This window comes from Rhinolophus sinicus, linkage group LG04 (genome assembly GCF_036562045.2).
Source record: "Rhinolophus sinicus isolate RSC01 linkage group LG04, ASM3656204v1, whole genome shotgun sequence".
Classification (NCBI taxonomy): domain Eukaryota; kingdom Metazoa; phylum Chordata; class Mammalia; order Chiroptera; family Rhinolophidae; genus Rhinolophus; species Rhinolophus sinicus.
Window position 1 is genome coordinate 155,490,657 of NC_133754.1, and position 19,527 is coordinate 155,510,183.

General features: G+C 46.5%; 1 protein-coding gene across 4 annotated transcripts in view; it reads left to right on the top strand.

The window, feature by feature from the left end:
* DAPK1 (death associated protein kinase 1) overlaps nucleotides 1–19,527 on the top strand; it is a 163,208-nt gene that overhangs the window by 125,013 nt on the left and 18,668 nt on the right. For all 4 annotated transcript variants that reach the window (XM_019734045.2, XM_019734028.2, XM_019734018.2 and 1 more), the window contains exons 18-20: nucleotides 884–982; nucleotides 8,291–8,368; nucleotides 17,304–17,526. In XM_019734045.2, the coding sequence (XP_019589604.2) occupies nucleotides 884–982; nucleotides 8,291–8,368; nucleotides 17,304–17,526 (400 nt within the window). The remainder of the gene's footprint in view (nucleotides 1–883; nucleotides 983–8,290; nucleotides 8,369–17,303; nucleotides 17,527–19,527) is intronic.

Genomic DNA, 19,527 nt, shown 5'->3' on the forward strand with positions numbered 1-19,527 from the left:
TTACTAGCCGTTGGAATAAATGATCCACATAAATTGAAAGAAAACTAACATTTTAATTTTATTCTTACATAACCACGGTGATGTACTACTAATGGGGTGTGTGTGCTTGTTGGGTGCCTCACAGGTCCTCAAACCTTGGACTCAGATTGGATGCCACTAGCCTTATTTCCCATTCTACATTAATTTTCTCAAGATACTTGCTTCTTACACAGCAACCTCCAAACCCCTGCTGTGCAGACATTATGTCATTGAAAGAAAGACATGCAATCTAATGTTGAGACTGAACTACCTGAACTATTGGTTCACCTGGTGTCTAAACCTGCTAGTTCCATTAAAAACTTAAAATATTTACCATGTCCCGTTCCCCCACCCCATCCCCCACCTGTGGGAATTTACCACAGTGCCCTGAGGTGACTTGGCACACAGTTTGGGAACCATAGCCATTAAAAAAACTGGTGGGCCTGGCCTTGAAATTTCACCTCATTAGAGTGTCTTCAATGGCTGTTTTTCCATCCCTTCTTCCCCTGCTGTTTGTATCTAAATTTGAACTGTGGTGCAGATCTTTCTGGAACTTTGGAGCCCTTGAGCCCTGACTCAACCCTCCTTTCTGCCAGCACAGCAAGAGACTTAATTACCTTTTGATAAGCCTCCCACTCTTTTATCCTTTGAAGTTACTCTTCTAACTGAAAAATACTTGAAAATATTTTTGCTTGGCTTGCCTCCCTCAGGAGACAGCAAGTTTCTGGAGAAGGCAGCAACTTTCTTTCTGGTGGCTCCCAGACCCCTCACACAATGGTGGCCCCATGGGGTTGACTCCACAGGTGTTATCCTCAGGCATAATCATGAGGAGAACTCTCCTGGGTCTTTTTTTTGTCTCTTCCAGTATGGACGCACACCTCTGCACCTTGCAGCCAACAACGGGATTCTCGACGTGGTCCGCTACCTCTGTTTGGCAGGTGCCAACGTGGAAGCGCTGACCTCGGTGAGTAGCCTGACAGGAGAAAGCAATGGCAAACATCTTTCGCTTCCAGGGCGTGAGGGGAAAGTTATTGCTTGGCAACTGCTTTCTAAAGCAGACAAGCAGCTATTGAGCTTCAGCTCCTCCGCTGCAGTTCTGTGAACATTTGCCCACACAAACCCAGGCTCATATCTAGTTACTGCTCCATCCTCTTCTCTTCTCACCAGGCCTGCGCTGCCAGGAATGCCTGCTGTTTCCCACTGGCCTTTTCGTTCCCCGTGTTACACAGCAGTGTGTTTGTGTGTTTCAGTAGATGTGTGTGTTCTCCTTTCCTAAATGCTCCCCCTCCGCTGCAGGGCACTGGATGCACCCTGGGCTTTCAAAGAGAGAAGGAAGGGGCCCTGGGTGTGTGAGAAACAGGTGACAAGAGCTGCTCTCTCTTGTTTAAAAAGTCTGGCTTTGCTATTAGGCTTGTGAATTATTTTCAAATGAGATTTATTCCTTCAGTTCCCCTCACTCCCCACTCATTCCAGACCTGGTACCTCCCTGCAGAAGAAACCCTTTGATTCTTATTTCATGAAATACCAAAGAGGAAAACATATCAGCTAATGATGTAAGGTCATTGCTGTTGTTTGCTGCAGTGAAATATTATCATTTGAATTTTTTCTGGCCCAATGGTGAGTTGACTCTCCAGTCTCTCATGTGGGATTTCTGAAACTCACTGGCACTTTGCTGACATTAAGTGTTTTGCTAAGGAGATCCATCAAAGTTTTAAAATATGGCAATCGACCTGGGGAGAATCAAGGGTCCGAGGCTGGAAGGAGGGCCTCATTTCTTGGAGTCATAGAGGGACTGACAAACTATGGTCCACAGGCCAAATCCAGCCACTGCCTGATTCTGTAAATGGGAATTTATTGGGACACAGCCATGCTCATTGTTTTGGTATTGCCTATGGCTGCTTTCACATTACAAGAGCAGTTGTGACAGAGACCCTATGGCCCACAGAGTTCAAAATATCTCCTATGTGCCCTTTACAAAAAGTGTTTGCTGACTTCTGGTCTAGGAGGCAGGCATACTTTGTGGGTTTGTTTCCAGACCACCGCAATAAAGCAAATATGACAATAAAGCAAGTCACACGAACCTTTTGGTTTCCCAGTGCATATGAAAGTTATGTTTGCACTACACTGTAGTCTATGAAGTGTGCAGTAGCATTATGTCTGTAAAAATACTATACATACCTTAGAAGTTCTTTTTTGCTAAAAAATGCTAACCATCATCTGAGCTGTCAGTGAGTCGGAATCTTTTTGCTGGTGGAGGGTCTTGCCTCACTGTTGATGGCTGCTGGCTGACCAGAGTGCTGGTTGCTGAAGGTTAGGTGGCTGTAGTTTCTTAAAATAAGACAACGATGAAGTTTGCCACATGGATGACTTTCTTTCACAAATGATTTCTCTGTAGCGTACAATGCTGTTTGATAGCATTGTACCCACAGTAGAACTTCTTTCAGAATTGCAGTCAGTCCTGTCAAACCCTGCCGCTGCTTTATCAACTAAGTTTATGCAGTGTCTAAATCCTCTGTTGTCATTTCAACAATCTTCACCAGAAATAGATTACTTCTCAAAAAACCACTTTCTTTGCTCATCCACAAGAAGCAACTCCTCATCTGTTCAAGTTTTACCATGAGATGCAGCAATTCAGTGACGTCTTCAGGCTCCACTTCTAATTCTAGTTTTCTTGCTATTTCCACCACGTCTGTAGTTACTTCCTCCACTGAATTCTTAAACCCCTGAAAGTCATCCATGAGGGTTGGAATCAACTTCTTCCAAACTCTTGTTGATGTTGATATTTTGACCTTTTCCCATGAGTCAAAAATACTCTTAGTGGCATCTAGAATGGTGAATCCTTTCCAGAAGGTTTTCAATTTACTTTGCCCTGATCCATCAGAGGAATCACTATCTATGGCAGCTATAGCCTTATGAAATGTATTTCTTAAGTAACAAGACTTGAAAGTTGAAATTAGTCCTTGATCAATAGGTTTCAGAATGGATGTTGTGTTAGCTGGTATGAAAACAACATCAATCTCATTCATTATACATCTCCATCAGAACTCTGGGGTGATGACCAGGTGCATTGTCAATGAGCAATCATATTTTGAAAGGAATCTTTTTTTCTGAGCAGATCTGAACACTGGGCTTAAAATACTCAGTAAACCCCGTCGTAAACAGATAGCTGTTATCCAGGCTTTGTTGTTCCATTTATAGAGCACAGCCAGAGTAGATTTACTATAATTCTTAAGAGCCCTAGGATTTTCAGATGGTAAAGGAGCATTGGCTGCAACTTAAAGCTACATTAGCCCCTAACAAGAGAGTCAGCCTGTCCATTGAAGCTTTGAAGCCAGGCATTGACTTCCCTCTAGCTCAGAAAGTCCTAGATGGCATCTTCTTCCAATGGAGGTCTGTTTAGTCTACGCTGTAAATCTGTTTTTTAATGTAGCCAACTTCATTAATTATCTTAACTAGATCTTCTTGATAACTTGCTGCTTCTATATCAGCACTGGCTACTTCACCTTGCACTTTGATGTTACGGAGATGGCTTCTTTCCTTAAGCCTCATGAACCAACGTCTGCTAGCTTCACACTTTTCTTCTTCAGCTTCCTCACCTCTCAGCCTTCATAGAGTTGAAGAGAGTTAGGGCCTTTCTCTGGATTAGGGTTTGACTTAAGGGAATATCGTGGCTGGATTGATCCAGACCACTAAAACTTTCTCCATATCAGCAATAAGGCTCTTTCACTTTTTTATCATTCATGTGTTCACTGAAGTAACCCTTTTAATTTCCTTCTAGAACGTTTCCTTTGGATTCATAGATTGGCTAACTGACACAAGAAGCCTAGTTTTCATGCCTTCCTCGGGCTTAATCTTTTCTAGCTTTTGATTTAAAGTCAAAGACTTGTGACCTTTTCTTTCACTTGAACACTTAGAGGCCATTTAAGGGTATGAGTTGGCCTAATTTCAATATTGTTGTGTCTTAGGGAATAGAGAAGCCCCAGGAGAAGGGGGGGAACAGCTGGTCGGTGAAGCAGTCAGAACACACACACAAGACTTACTAAGTTTGATGTGTTGTATGGGTGCAGTTCAGGGAACCCCAAAAGAATTACAATAGTAATATCAAAGATCATTGATCACAGATCACCGTAACAAATATAATAATAATGAAAAAGGTTTGAAATATTGCAAAAATTACCAAAATGTGACACAGAGACACTAATTGAGCAAATGTTGTTGGAAAACATGGCATCAATAGACTTGCTCCATGAAGGGTTGCCACAAACCTTCAATGTGTAAAAAGTTGCAATACCTGTGAAGTGCAATAAGCGGAGTGCAATAGAACAAGTTATACCTGTATTGCCTCCCTGAATGCATTAATGTTACCTTGATGTCATTCTCTCCCTGAAAGTTCAGGGTCTTTTCTCTGCAGTGTTGAGTCTGAGCTGGGCTTTTCTACAGCCCACTAATAACCAGTGTTCTACATGGGACTGTCACCTTTTCAGGGCACCTCTCACCCAGCACAAACCCAAATACAGCCATGCATAGTCTGCTAGGCCTGATGTGCTGTTACCAAACCCTGCCCAACCATGTCTTGGCACATAGTTCAGTTACTCCACAATAGAGCATTTATATGTATTTTTATGAGGAAAAATATGTGTTTGTCATAGATGTTGCTTCATAAAAAATAAACTGTCAAAGATGGTATCTTCAAAAGATGCCATCAGCTGACTTCTGGCAAACGCAGTGGGTTTAGGGCCATAAAATGCATGGCCTCTGGCCTCTCCTGGGTCTTTGGAGCTGCCCCATGACCCAGCGATGAGCCCGTGGTCATTTCCCTTTGCCCTTCCCACAGCAGCTATTTCCTTGCTTCCCACCTGTGGCCTCCCCCTCAAGCAGCCGCTCAGGTGTATCTCCCTGCTCTCCCACCCTCCTCACTCATTACAGATGCTCCTCTGGTTACCACTGCCCCTCCCTGGTACTTGCAAACCGACATTACAGAGCCTCGCTCGTTGTTCACTCATTCATTCATTCTACAAATACTGAGCACATACTGTGCAGCAGGCACTAGTAAGACCAGGGAGCACAGTGGGCCCAACCCAGGTGAGCTGCTCCCTCAGAGAACTTCTAGTCTGACTGGGGAGAGACCCAAGAGTCACAGCAGGATGGGACCAGTGAGAGTTAAGAACCAGGGTTCTGAGGGAGTTTCCTGGGGGATCAGGGAACACTCCTCAAAGAGTGTGTGGAGAAGCACTGTAAGCCAGAGCCCGAGCTTGGAGGCCATGAAGCCCTTGAGGAGCTGGAAGGACAGTGAGCTGGAGCAAGCATGAAGAGGCCCAGCCGAGACGGAGTAAGCAGGGCTGGATTGTGCAGACACAGTGGAGACTGAGGTCTGGCTTCTAGAGCAGAGGAAGCATCTCAGGTTTCAAGCAGGGGTGTGGTGTGATCATGGAGACACTGAGCTCCCTGCTGAGGATATCTCCAATGGATTGATACTATACATGCCACATGGGTCATTCTCAGTGTTCTAGTAGCCACATCTAAAAAGGAAAAGAGGAAATTAATTTCAGTAATATATTTTATTTAGCACAAGATACGCAAAATATTGTTTCGACCTGTAATCAGTGTTTTAAGATTATTGAGCTATTTCACATTCTTTGGTTTGTACTAAGTCTTCGAAATCCGGTGTGTGTTTTACACCCAGAGCACATCTTACCTCGGCCACATTACAAGCACTGAGTAGCCACGTGTGGGAAGGGGCTGCCCCCTTACTGGACAGCACAGTGTCAACCCCTTTTCCTCATGCAAGCTTCTCTCGTTTCCTGAGCAGGCGCCATTCCTATCCTTCCCCACAACCCTTGACCGTGCAGCGCCCTCTAGTGTTACCTTCCCTCCCATTCGGCTCTCAGAAGTCCTCTGAATATCCTGTTCTCTTTTTCTTGTCTCATTCCCCTCCTCCACACTCCGTAGTCTGTCCTCAATTCCTTGTGACTCTTAGCAGAGTCCCCAATCACCTGGTAGCTCTCTTCTTCAGAACTTTTTTTATTATAAAATAAAACACAGGTTTTCTTAAAAAGCACATAAGCAAAAGTAAAGCTTGATGAATGATTTAAGATAAACACCTTTGTAACAACACTCAGGTCAAGAAATAGAACTTTTGAGACCCCCCCAGAAGCTCCCAGTGGCCTTTTGCTACATGTCCCTCTCCCAGCCCCCAGTGTAACCCCTACTCTGACTTTTGTAGTAATCACTTCCTTTCCTTTCTTTGTAGTTTTTCTCACCTAAGTGCCAGCAGCTCTTTTAAATCCTGTTTTACTAGTTACCTCTCCAGGACTTGACACTTTCTTGACACTCTCTCCTGCCTAGGATGAGAAAATCCTGTTTCCTCTGACTTCTCCTGCCTCTGCTCTCCCTCCTCCAACCCCGTGTCCTCTTACAGCTATTCCGTCCCAGAGGGCGGCTGCCCTCCTGCTCTCCACCCACTGCTCCTCTCCCCAGCAGCGCCTGAACTCAGGGCTACATCCAGGTCTCCAGCCTTGTTTGGCCCCCAGACGTCGCACTTGGATGCAGCCTCCACACACTGCATCCTCTCCCTCTGGGTCTGCTCTTCTCCCCCAGTGTCTGACCTTTGCAGAGGGCTTCAGCATGCGTCCAGGCACCTGGGCCAAGAGTGTGGAAGTTCTTCTTCCCAGCCTTCATACCAGTGGCCACATCCTAGAATCTTCTGGAACTTGCAGGTCTCCATCCTCCTGCCTCCACCTGTTTCCCCCAGGACCAACTCAGCCTCAGAACCATTCCCTTAACTGTAGCCTCGTGGCCATCCTGACCGTTCCATCCCACGGTGACATGTATCATTCTGGGAAAGCCAATATGCGATGCACTCTGATTTCAGATCATCCTGGGACTCCATGTTCTTTAGGATGTGACCTCCCTACCCTGGCCTCTGCCCACTGCCCAGCCTCACCCTTCACCCCTGTTGGAGACTTTTCGGGACTTTAAGGGAGCAGAGAGTGATGGCATGTGACAGTAAGGATGCCTCCTCTGGAGCACCCATCTGAACCTTCAGTCTAAGGCCGTGGTTCTCAACTGGGGCAATTTTGCCCTCAAGGAACACTGGGCAGAGTCCAGAGGCACTGTGGGGTGTCACAAGTGGGGGATGCTGCTGGCATCTAGTGGTAGAGGCCAGGGATGCTGCGAAACACCCTGCAGTGCACAGGACAGCACCCCCACAACAGAATTACGTCATCTGTAATGTCAGGTGTGCCAAGAGTGAAAAACACGGGTCTAATGGGAATCCACGCATGGCTCAGAAAGGGACTTGAGTTGAGAAATTGGAACGTGTACTGTTAAACAAATTCGGGCATTTCTAAGCTTCCATGGGAATGGAACTTTGTTACTGATAAACAGAGAGGCAAAAATGCTTCTTGTTAAAAAAAAATTGCTTTTATTTATTTGGAAATTGCTCCTCATATTTTCTACTTTTAATTTTGTAATGATTTCTAAAACTGCCGCAGAACAGTCCCTAAGCCTCCATGTCCTTTTCGGTGGCATGTGAACAGCCATAATTCCTGCCTTTCCACGAGTGACTGAGGGTTAGTGCGCACAAAGCACTAGAACTGGATAAGACATGGATTATTAAGAGGTACTCAGTAAATGTTAGCCTTTCTCATGCATATTCATGGTCTAGAAGCAGAAATGAGTTCGTTCAATGTGAAACTGCAGCTTTATGAAAATTCTCTAATTAAAAAGCAAACACTGAAGTGCCATGGACCCTTATTTCCTCCTTTTATGTTCACTGAAAATCTTCAGATAAAATTATCTGTGAAACTAAGTCTTTTCTTTGAATGCACAATAATTACCAGTAACTAGCATGATATCAGTGCTGAGGTTTGTCTATGAACGTATCTTAAGATGTTAGCTGGCACTAACTAGAATTTGGCATCTAACGACAATCTGTATTGTCTGCCTAAGCGGAGAGAGATTTAGTTCACCAAGTAGTCTGCCCGCTAACAAGGTTCCAAGTTCGATTAAAGCCGGTGAGCCTGAGACGTCTCACCACTGGACCTCAAAACACCAATGCACGATTTCTTCCTACTTCTTCTCTTCTGTTCCTGGACAATCAAGTGAAATAAGGATTCCACAGAAAGGAAAATAAGCCAGCACACGTTCTTTTTGTCCACCTTCTTTGCTTCTGACTCCTATTCTTGTTTCTGCCTCCAGGGACAGAATTAGTGTATGGAACACACAGCTCTCTGTTGCGAAGGAAAGAAACTAATCATTTTTCTCCCAACAGGATGGAAAGACAGCAGAAGATCTTGCTAGATCGGAACAGCATGAACATGTAGCTGGTCTCCTTGCAAGACTCCGGAAGGTGAGAAATTCAGTTTATTGGTGTGATGTTCTGTTTTTCTGTGAAAATGTGTCTTTTCCCTTGGGCAGCTGTCCCTGCCCTGTGGTTTGCATATCCATTTGCATAAGTGCATCAGCTACCTGTCTACTGTCTTCTTTTTCATTTGGCAGGCACTGTAATTTATAGCATCCCTGGAATGGGGGTGTGCCTGCAGGAAACGAGACTCAGAGCGGTGAGGCAACATGCTACTTACTTACTGTGTTTCCCCGAAAATAAGACCTAACCAGAAAATAAGCCCTAGCATGATTTTTCAGGATGCTCATAATATAAAATAAGCCCTAATGCGTCTTTTGGAGCAAAAATTAATATAAGGCCCCGTCTTATTTGGGGGGAAATACAGTAGGGCTTATTTCATATTACGAGCATCCTGAAAAATCACGCTAGGGCTTATTTTCCAGTTAGGTCTTATTTTCGGGGAAACACGGTAGTGCAAAGCCCAAATTCAGACCTGAAATAGAAATGTCTGCTCTTGGTGCTCCTTCAAGGAGATCAGGACTTCTTCAGGGTGATTCCTGGCCAGCCAGGGGCGGTTCTTCCCTGCACTGAGCTCTCTTGCTGTGTGGCTGCACCAGTCTCCTTCTGTGGGGTAACCCAGGCCCCATTCCCCTCTACAGACTCTTCCAGACTCCGTGCTCAAGCTGACTCACGTATCTGCTTACCTTACTCATTCCCTCAAAAGACTCTAGACCTCAGCTTCCTGAGAAGCCAGAAAGGGAGGCGTTGGCCTCCAAGCATTTCTAACCACACTCTAGTATATTTGGGTGGGTGGGACTTCTGTCCTTGCAGGATTCGAGGACCTCCAGCATCTCATATCATAGCTTCTCTCCTCCATTCATTGTGCAAACCAAAAAAGGCCTCCACACATTTCCTGACACCCCCTGGGGTGGTGTCACCTTCTGAAAACCCACTCTTGCTAAACACATTCAGGGGAAGAAATCTGTGTCTGGGACAGTAGAGGAGTTAGGCCTTAAATTGCTATGCCATTCCATTTGGTTTCCAAAAAAGCTCCCTGTGTTTTCACTTCTAATCAGCTGATTTGCCCAGGAATATATATTCAAACAATGTTTGCTAGGGAAGCCATGGGTTTTTCTGTTCTTGAGGTAGAACCATCTTGTTGACCAGTGTGGGGCAGCAGAGGACTGGCCAGAGCAGAGTGAGAGGCCACAGCGCAAGGGGCTTACCCCTGGGGAGATGAAACCTTGCAGCCAGTGCATTTGGGCAGGGTGGGGGTGAGGCTAGCTGAGGCTTGTGGGGGAAGGAAGAACACAGCGCAGGCCTGAGCTGAGTCGGTCTGCTTTGACCCACTTCAACATGAAATGATTGGGGGATAGTGTGGTGTGCTGGAGCAACTGGAACTGCCGGGGATAGCCCACCCTGCACACCTCTTCCCACTGCGTGTTCAGTGCTGTCACTGTTTATACTACGGGAATAGCAAACATTGCAAATCAGGGCTGTTTTCACCCTAGCAAGCTGGTTGACCAGCACACCATTGCTTTTGGGGTCTTTGGAAGCCCCCACAGTCATACCTTGGGCTTCAGGCACAATCTCCTGTCCATGTAAGAAACGTCCAAACCTGTAGAGAATTTTTATGAGTTTATCTGAGCCAAACTGGTGACAGTTGCCAGGAAACAAAATCTCAACGGATTGAGAAAAGGCTCCCAGGAATGGCAGTTTTACAGCTTGTTTTATGCATTTGAATCAGTCTCTGTAAGGAAGGTACATGAAATCCATTGGTGGTAGGTTAAGGGGGTGGGAGAAAGCAAAGCAGGAAGATTTCTGGGATTGGATAAAAAGTAAATCTGAGAGTTACGCACTTCTTTTACATTGGTGGGTACAGAATAGTTAGTAATTAACATTTACAGTACATAGAGATGGTGTCAGGGGGAACATGATAACCATGAGGGATTCTGTGACCTGCTCCTGTGCCTTGGGTTATACCCTGAGGGGTCCGGAAAGACAGGATTATTCTGACATTCCAAGTGTCTGTTACCTTAGATACAGAAGGACAACAGACAGGCTCACTTAAGGGGAAAACTGACCTTTGTCAAGGAAGCTACAGGCCTAGGATGTGACTATCCATGACCCACTTTTAGTTAGGAATTTTGATGTTCAGACCATCCCTTGTGGTTACTTTTGGTCTCTGAGTTTGTAAGGCCTGCTATGCAGGCCTCCCCTGAGCTTGTCGGGTTTAGTATCTGGCCCCTTTACATCCACACTTCTTACCAAACAGGAGCTGCCTCTCCTACTTGCCCCTGTGCTCGCCCCCACCACTAAACAAAAGCCCAGTTGAGCCCTCCAACCTGCCCAAGATCTGTGCTATTGCTTAGTCAAATCAATTCTCCTTCTAGAAAAAAAGGAGGGGTGCTTGTTATAATAGGTGACCGAAGGGGAGACGCACTTAGATTTTGCATCAGCCTCCATTTTACTATCACTGCAAGTCTCATTTTTATCTGATTTTAAAATACTACAGGGGAGTTGGTTTATTTTCATTTTGTTTGGTTGTCCTTCTAATCAAATTTTTCATAAGCTGTTATTGGAAGTAGTTGCTTTTCCTAAGCCTAAGACTAGACAGTGAGAAAAGTGCCCAGGAATATTTTCGAAGAGGACAAAGTTGGGAGTTTGCCCAGAATTAAAAATTCAGAAGTAAGCTGCATTTGCATAATTAAGAGTTGCTGCTCCATCAGTGCTGGGTCTAATTGCATCCTGCCACATGCAGAAAGCCATGTCACCTCTCCATGCAGTTATCAGGCTTTCCCAGATTGCAGGATGCTCTTCCTGTCAATCAGCAGATGTTTAGTCATCTTTACTGATGAGAGAGTGAAACTAAATTTCCAGGGGGAAAACTTGTTGGAAGAAAGGAAACTAGAAACTGAGGTTTACCAGAGCTTTAAAGAGCAAAGCAGTGAACAAATAATATTTATTTAAAAGATATTCACACTACCAACCATATGCCAAGAACTGTTCTAGGTATCAGAGAGATCAGTGACTAGAAGAAGCAAGACTCAGGCAATAAACAAATAAGAAAAATGCTAGATAGGGTGAGTTAGGGGGTGGCAAGCAATGGCCTATAAACCAAAGCTGGTCCACCCCCTGTTTTTGTAAATAAAGTTTTATTGGAACACAGCCATACCCTTCATTGACTGTTTTCTATGGCTGGTTTCTGAATTCAAAAGTCCCAACAGAGACCACCTGACCCTTCACAGAAAGGTTCACTGTCCCCTGGTGTAAGTGCAGCAGATTCAAATAGGATGAAATGAAAGTGGGTGGCAGCTACTTTCCACTGGTGGGTCAGGGGATGTCTCTCTGGTGACATTTAAACCAACACCTGAAGGACAAGAAAGAGGAGGCAACCAGAGGGGCTGGTGGAAGGCAGAGGGAATAACAAGTGCAAAAGGCGTGAGGCCGTAGAGTTGGGTGTGTCCCTAGACACAGACCAGGCTGGCTCCAGAGCTCGAGCACAGTGATCTGGGCACAGGGTGATGGCCAAGGTCATCTGACCAGAGAGGTAGGCCAAGCTTTGCAGACCTTGGTAAGGAGACTGAGATTTGGTCCAGGTGTATTAAGCCAATGGGAGCATGATCTGACTTAGGTTTTAGGAACTTGCCTCTCATTGCTCAGACAGGTGGACCGGATAGAAGATGGTCTTGGTGGCCAGGTGAAATATGAAGGTGCTTGGACTGGGGTTGTCCAGGCTGTTACTTTGTGAGCCTTGGGCAAGAATAAAAATGGAGGCTCACATGCCTGTGTAAATGATTAAAGCTCACAAATGTGTTCTGGTTTAGAATTTTGAGTCCTTCGTGTTCGATGCTGCTTTCCCCCTCTCTTTCCAACCCTGGCAGCCTTGCATGCAAGATGCCCACGCCCCTAGACACCCTTCCAACCACACCTGCTGGCCCAGGGGGTGCCATGGGGGACACAAGCAGGAAACTATTTCAACTCATGAGCCAGAATTTAGGGAATACAGTAGTCCCAACTCCCCACGCCTCGGGCAGTGTTACTGCAGTGAGGGCTTGACCAGGCCAGGTTGTGTGATCTTGCAGCTCCTGTTAAATATAGACCATGGACATCGCTAGTCCAAAGAAATTAATGTTGTCCCACCTTCAGAGCTAGTCAGGAACAACTCAGCATGTGCCTCCAACCCTTTTCACATCAAAACCTTAGTCTGCGTTGAAGAACACACACACTTTTAGGTTCATGGGAGCTGCCTTCCTGGGGACACTGGTCAGACCCGCCCTGCCCCTGCTGCACCATCTGATGGTGAAAAGTGAAAATGCGCTGCCCACCAGGTGGGGAGAGATTTCAGAAACTTCTCTGTGTCCTGTACATCTATATCAAATTCGGTTGTGTTCAGATTCCCCAAGGTTCTTAGTGAGCAGGAGGAGGTTAGATTTCCTTACAAAGGAGAAGACGTAGGTATATTTCGCTTTTCCTGACCCGTCAAGATTATGGCAGATTCTGTCAGTCTTGATAGAGGGCAGTTTCCTGACTTATCTTCCCAAAGGCAAGGTGGAGTGCAAGTCAGTCCCAGCTCAGGCCAGCAGCTCCTGGTGGAAGGGAAAAGGAGGGACCAGGGGGATGAGCAGAGGCCCTGGGCAGAGGACAGGAGGGGAAAGTGGGACAGCTGAGGTCCATTTATCTCTTTTGGCTTCGAAATCCTTTTCTCACCTGCTGTCCCTCATCCCCACTCGAGAGGAGAGAATGTGCATGTGTGTGTTCATATGATCTCCCTGAATTGAGGACATCATACATCGAGCTGTGATTCCAGCAAAGCAGGATTTTCTTGGGGGAAAAAACAAGATTTCTTGAGGGCGGTTATTATTTGGGAAACAGCGTGTGAACTTGTAAGTGATTCTAAGATGAGCACAGCTCCTTCAGATCAAGACTGGCTATTTCTGATCAAGAATTGACGTTCCTCTGCCTCCCACAGCTCCCTGAGGACACTGGAGATACTATCACAGGCCCGCAAGCCAAGTCATTTCCTTAGGGAAAAAAGAGAAGCTGCAGTGAGATGTGCCCTTTGTCTGTGCAAATCCAGAGCAGGGAGGGCCCCTGCTCATTCTATCTGCCTTTTGGTAGCAGTGAGTTATAAATATTACTGTAAATCGAAATACCCCCAAGGCAGCATTGCACTGGAGACCTTACACTAACTGGGAAGTGTATTCCGAGTGGGCAAACTGGAAATGGCCCTCCTTGGGAGTTCTTCAGGGCTTGTAACTCACACGTCCCTGCTTTGAGATTCTGCCCTCACCTCGCAAATTTTTGTTTCTCCCTTTGTCCCCCTGCTTGTGAGAAACTCTCCACCTCCCTTTCAGCAGCAGCGGTGGTAGAAAGAAGACCGGGTGGTGAGATCTGTGTTTGTCTTGAGGAAATGCCTTGGCCTCGCTGAGCTTCAGTTTGCTCATCTGAAAGGAAGAATGACCATGTTAACTACAAAGACTTTTTTGAGGTTTAAACAAGAAGTGTGAGTGATGGCACAATGTAAGCTGGGAGATGTCGTACACATGGGCGTTACTGCTGCAGGCCGGAAATGCGTCTGTCTCCAGGCCTCCAGGTGCTAAAAAATAACTCATGACCCTTGTTAAGGATGGTAAGGCATCTCTATTCAGGGGTCACTGGAGGAAGGGCTTGTAGCAGAAGAGAGAGATCAACTCAACTCTGACTCCAATAATGACAGGTGGACATTTATAGCCAAGGACAGGGCGGGGTCCAGGGATGGAAAATTGCTAAGAGGAAACATCAAGGCCAGGAGGCCTCTTGCTAGACCGAGTGCTTTGCATCCTTCTTCTACGAGATGGTCAGCCAGGTGTGGCCACAAGAGGAGGAAGAGGGGAGGCTCAGGAGAAAACAACTTTTCTTATACTCACAGGTCCCAGAGAGATAGGAGTCAAGAAGGGAGTCAGAGGACATGAATTCCACCAGGTGGGAGAAGCAAAGAGGACCCATGGCAAGGACCTTTATTGGGAATCAGGGTGGGGTACACAAAAAAAGGTGTGGTGGTGTCACTGGTACATTTGAATGTCAGTGAGTCACAGTTGGGAGGATAGGAAGGGAAACTTATAGCAGGGACCACCTTATCATATTGGTGGGTCTGGGTAGGTGCTCACAGCCTGTTCGGGGATGTTGAAGCAGCAGGGCAATGGAACATTTTAAAGGTTGCAATATACAGACTCAACAGGGTTCTTGCTGAGGACAAGCAGGGGGGATCAGATATCAAAGATGGTGGCTGAGCAATTTGATCAAATATCAAGGGGGTGATTTTCACTAAACTGGACTAATCGGGCCAAGGACACAGCCCAGGTTGGGGCCTTGAGGGCTCAGAGGACCTCCCTGGAGTAAGGACAAACAGTCTGCATCACAGCCTGCCTCTTCCCTCTTGCCTCCATGTCTGGAGCTGGCCCGGGAAACAGAATGCCAAAAGCTTCCGGGCACCACATCTCTGTGTGGAATTCAAAGGAGAGGGCACTGTCCTCTGAGGCGTGGGCAGCGGTAAGCAAGGCACAGACAGGACTTCTCTCAGATGCACAGGAGCAAGCCAGCCTTGCTTCAGAGTGGCTTCTGGAAGCACGCCGGGGCAGTCACAGCGTCCGAGGGGTGGCATTGCTGAAGTCTCATCAGAGTGGACGGGCCTGTGAAACTCATGCAGAAGAGATGACTGTGCCCTCATTTCTTCACACAGGACAGATGTATTGGCCAAAGTGGAAAGTGTCAAGATCAATAGGGCAGGACACAGAAAAGCCCCAAGCCCATTAATTGCACAGTGCCCCAAGGATCCAGTGAAGCCCAAGCAGGTTTTCTACCATTCCCCTGTCTCAGGCGTAGCAAACATCAGCTCCACACGACGGATCTGTGTGTGTTAAGAAGCTGTGTTACAAAATAGGTAGAGAACTTTTTAATCTACTCATTGAGATACTCAAAATGGAAGGCAACGCTCATGGGACATTGACTGAAGTTCAATGCTCACCGTGCGGTGGAGGTGTGAGCAGGATGGCTTGATTTCAAGGGAAGATAAAAGGGCTGCTTTTGAAGGTTAAATCGAATGAGGGAAGAAGGTAGATTTGCTTCAGGGGGTCATGGGCTTATCTGTTGACAAGGATTTTCAGAAATGCAAGGACAAAGCGCATGAAAATCAAAATTACATGTATTTTTCCACCAATTTATAAAATAGTTGCATTCTTGGAAAACTCAGTAGGCATTAAACCATGCCCCCGCCCCCCACAAAAAACCCTCTGGGTCATATGTACAATGATGCACTTAAGTCCTAAACTCAGGTGATCATAAACAAGTTTATCTCCTCTATAAATACTCAGCAGACATTCAGAAGTCAGCCCAGGAGAATTCTTACTGCTCAGTATATGTCCGGGCACCTACGACCCACCACCAATAGGTAGTAGCATCACTCAACAGTGACAACTAAAAATGCCATTACACATTTCCTAAATGCCGGCTAGGTGGCAGTGTTGCCCTGTTGAAAGAGGGGTCACAATTTACCAATAGAAAATGGGGGGGAGGAACGTTGGCACCTTCCAAGATTTAGAACTGGTAGCAACGGTACAGCCAGGTCTGAGATAACACTGAGACAGAAAGAAAGGCGTTTACCTCTGAAACACTCTTGCATGGATCACATCTGAGTCAAATCATTTATACCACGCCTTTTTATTGAGCACCCTACGCAAGCCAGGTGCTGGGGAGACCGTCTCTCCCCTCAGGTTGGCTCCTAGTATAGGGGGAGACTGCTTAACAATTACCCTGCAGTCTTACGGGGTCATGATGGAGAACCATGTGTGGGCCTGAGCCTGCCAGGGAGGAAACGTCTGGGAAAGATCACAGCAAGATAGTCTCTTAGGATGCATGGAAGTTAACAGGCCAGAGCAGAGGGGATCAGCCTGGATAGAGAAAAAGGAATCCATCTCAGGCTGCACGTCGCCGCTCCCACAGGTCCTTGTTACAGAGCAGAGCCGGAAGCCAGGCTGGGACGGTGAACCAAGGCTGGTATGTGAGACAGGATGGAACCAGCGTGGCATGATCGATGTCCCACTATGTAGAGCACTCTGGGTGCACAGAGCACCTTGCAAACACCATCCCATCCAAAGAATTCATGTTATATTTGATGTCAGAGTGTTCACATGTGTGTATTTCCCCAAGACCACGGATCTCAGGCAGGTCTAGACCTTCCTGTTCCCCGCACTGTGCTTACCCCATGGGAGGCTGTCCAGACATGCTGATGAATGAATGAATGTGAATTAACTGGGGTTGGGGAGACTCCTGCTTCTCCCTGTAGGACTGAGCAAGAAGAAAGTGGAAAGGTCATCGTGTCCCCTGGCCCCTTCCCCATGATTTAGCTTTGTACCGCATAATGCCCTTCTTGTCCTCATCATGTACCATCACAGGAGCACCGTGTACCATCACACAGATAGGAGCAGGTGCCCTTGGCCAGTCTCACAGGGCTGACCCTGTTTCACAGGAATTGCTCCACCCAATTCATTATGCATCAAAATGTAATGGAAATTGGCAAATCCATAGAGACAGAGAGCAGATCAATGGTTGCCAGGGGCTGGGCAGAGAGGGGAATGGAAAGTGACTGCTGGTGGAAGCGGAGTCTCCTTCTGGGGTGACAAAAATGCTCTGGAACTAGATAGCAGTGGTGATGGTCCAACATTGAAAATATACTAAAAGCCCTTGAATGGTACACTTTAAAATGGTTCAAGTGGTGAATTGTGTGTTATGTGCATCTTCATGAATTTTTTAAACACTTAATGAGGACAGAACAATATGAATAAATTTAACAGACCGGGGTGGATGCAGCCCGGAGGTTTGGAACCCAGGGAATCAGCATTGCCACTTGCTCAGGACCTTTTCTTTTTCTGTGACTAACAGGCCCTCTTTCATCTGTGTTCAGGATACACACCGAGGACTCTTCATCCAGCAGCTGAGACCCACGCAGAACCTGCAACCGAGAATCAAACTGAAGCTGTTCGGGCACTCGGGGTCTGGGAAGACCACCCTGGTGGAGTCTCTCAAGTGTGGGCTGCTGAGGAGCTTCTTCAGGAGACGCCGGCCCAGACTCTCCTCCACCAACTCCACCAGGTTCCCACCTTCGCCCCTGGCTTCCAAGCCAGCAGGTAGGCACCTCCACCTGGGCTCTGTCTCCCCAATAGGTGCTTACTTTTGCCCTCTCTGCGGTCAAGGTCTAAAATGAGTGATGGCTTTGTGGTGGTTGCTTGGTCCCAGGTGGACCAGATCCCACTGCCTTGGGGGCTTTCTGGTGTGATCTAGGCCAGCTGTGGGCCTTGTAACTGCCCCCCTATTGCCCAATAATTGGAAACTTCCCTGGGAATAGCAAGGAAAGGGCCTCACTGAAGTCATGGCCACAGACACAAAGGTCCAAAATCACAAATGTGCAAATAGCAGATTTGTGTCATGTTTTACTCGAGACTCTGCCATTGAGGACACAAAGCTTGGACTAACACTGGCTCTAGATTGCACAGATCAAATGTTGGCCCCAGGAAGGGTCCTCACCCCCATGCTTTTTTCTTGGAAGGCTGTGGGCACACCCAGAAATGCAAGAACACAGAGCAACACAAGGGGATTCATGTGGGAGTACCATTCCTGCACATCTCCAAGTTGGTTGGTGGTTTTGAAAGCCTCCTTAACGGTATTCATGGTATTCATGGTTGGGCCCTCCACTCACGTGCTCCCTGGGTGGGAAACAGACTTTGCTGTCTTTCCTCACCTTCTGCAGACACAATTAGTGGTGGATTCACACCCAGAACTGCAGGTTACCTGTCCTTCCCTAGGGAGAAACACCCACAGTGGGCAAGAGGAACTTGTGCAACCTGGGTGTTATCTCTCCCGAAATCTCCTTTAGAACAAGGGACTTAAGTTTAGGGAAGATAAGAATAGAACCTTCAAAGATTTTCCTAAACAACGTCTGTTTTGAATCTTTGTGCCTTAGATACGTTTTCTGCACATAATGTTACAAAGTGTCATATCTGTTCCCTAGGTTGAAAACCAGTATTTTCCAGTTTGTGTTTCTATGTAATTCCTCTCCCCATCAGGAAGAAGGTCTGGGGAGCATTAGTGTGGGGGAGACAGTTGACTGAGGTTTACATGCCCCTTTCAACTTGTTTTCTCTGAACACAGCAATAAAATTGAAACTTGGAGAAAAAAAGTAACAAATGGATTTATGATTAGAATGATTATAAAGTTGCTAACACAAATTACTAATACTTATGGAGCACTAACTGTATGTCAGGAACAGAGCAAAATGTGTACGCGTGACACCTCATTTCATCCATGGGACAGACTTACGGGTTATTTTTGTCACCATTTTACTAAGGCCTTCAGGGGTCAAACAGGCTGCTCAGAGCCACACAGCTGGCAGTCAGTCCATCAAGTGTCCGGCTCCTGCGTCAGTGCTTATTGATCCACTTACAACTCCTGAGTAAGGGCATGTGTGTGCACACGTTTCCCATTTTACACTGTAATCTTGCCAGTATTTCTAGCTGAAGGTCAGCTTCTCTGGCAGTTCCAGTGTCACCCCTAGAGGGAGCCAGCTCTCTCCTGCTGTGAGTTAAGGTCACTCTAGCCTGAACCAGTGTTGGGGGCTGAGAGAGACGGTGCACATGTGCGTATGTGTGTGTAAGGCAGAGAGAGACAAAGAATAAAGAGATCTATTTGGACCTGTGATCTGGGATTTTTGTAAGTGCTCATTGGGTATGAAGGTTATGGCCCAGGTCCCGTGAACTAAACTGAACCAGCCACACATCAAGTGGCCTATGGCTTCCCGTCAAGGAAGAGATTTTTTTATCTGCTGATCAACACTACCACTCAGAAGTAATATATCTCTTCACTCATCTTACTTGTGGTCAATTTTCCATATCTAGAAGAATCTGGACATAGATTCTGATAAAATTTGACTCAGGATGGCCAGATTATCAGTAAGTCTCATCATGTATAATAACATCCTTCAGCCAGTGCGTAGAGAAACTTGGGTCACAGGGCTCAGTGACAGAAGATTCTCTCAAGGACGATGTACCCTTTGGACCAAAAGATCCACCCCAGGTACAATCAGCACAGAGACACAGCAGGTCTCATGGGGAGGCTATTTCTCTTGGTCTCTT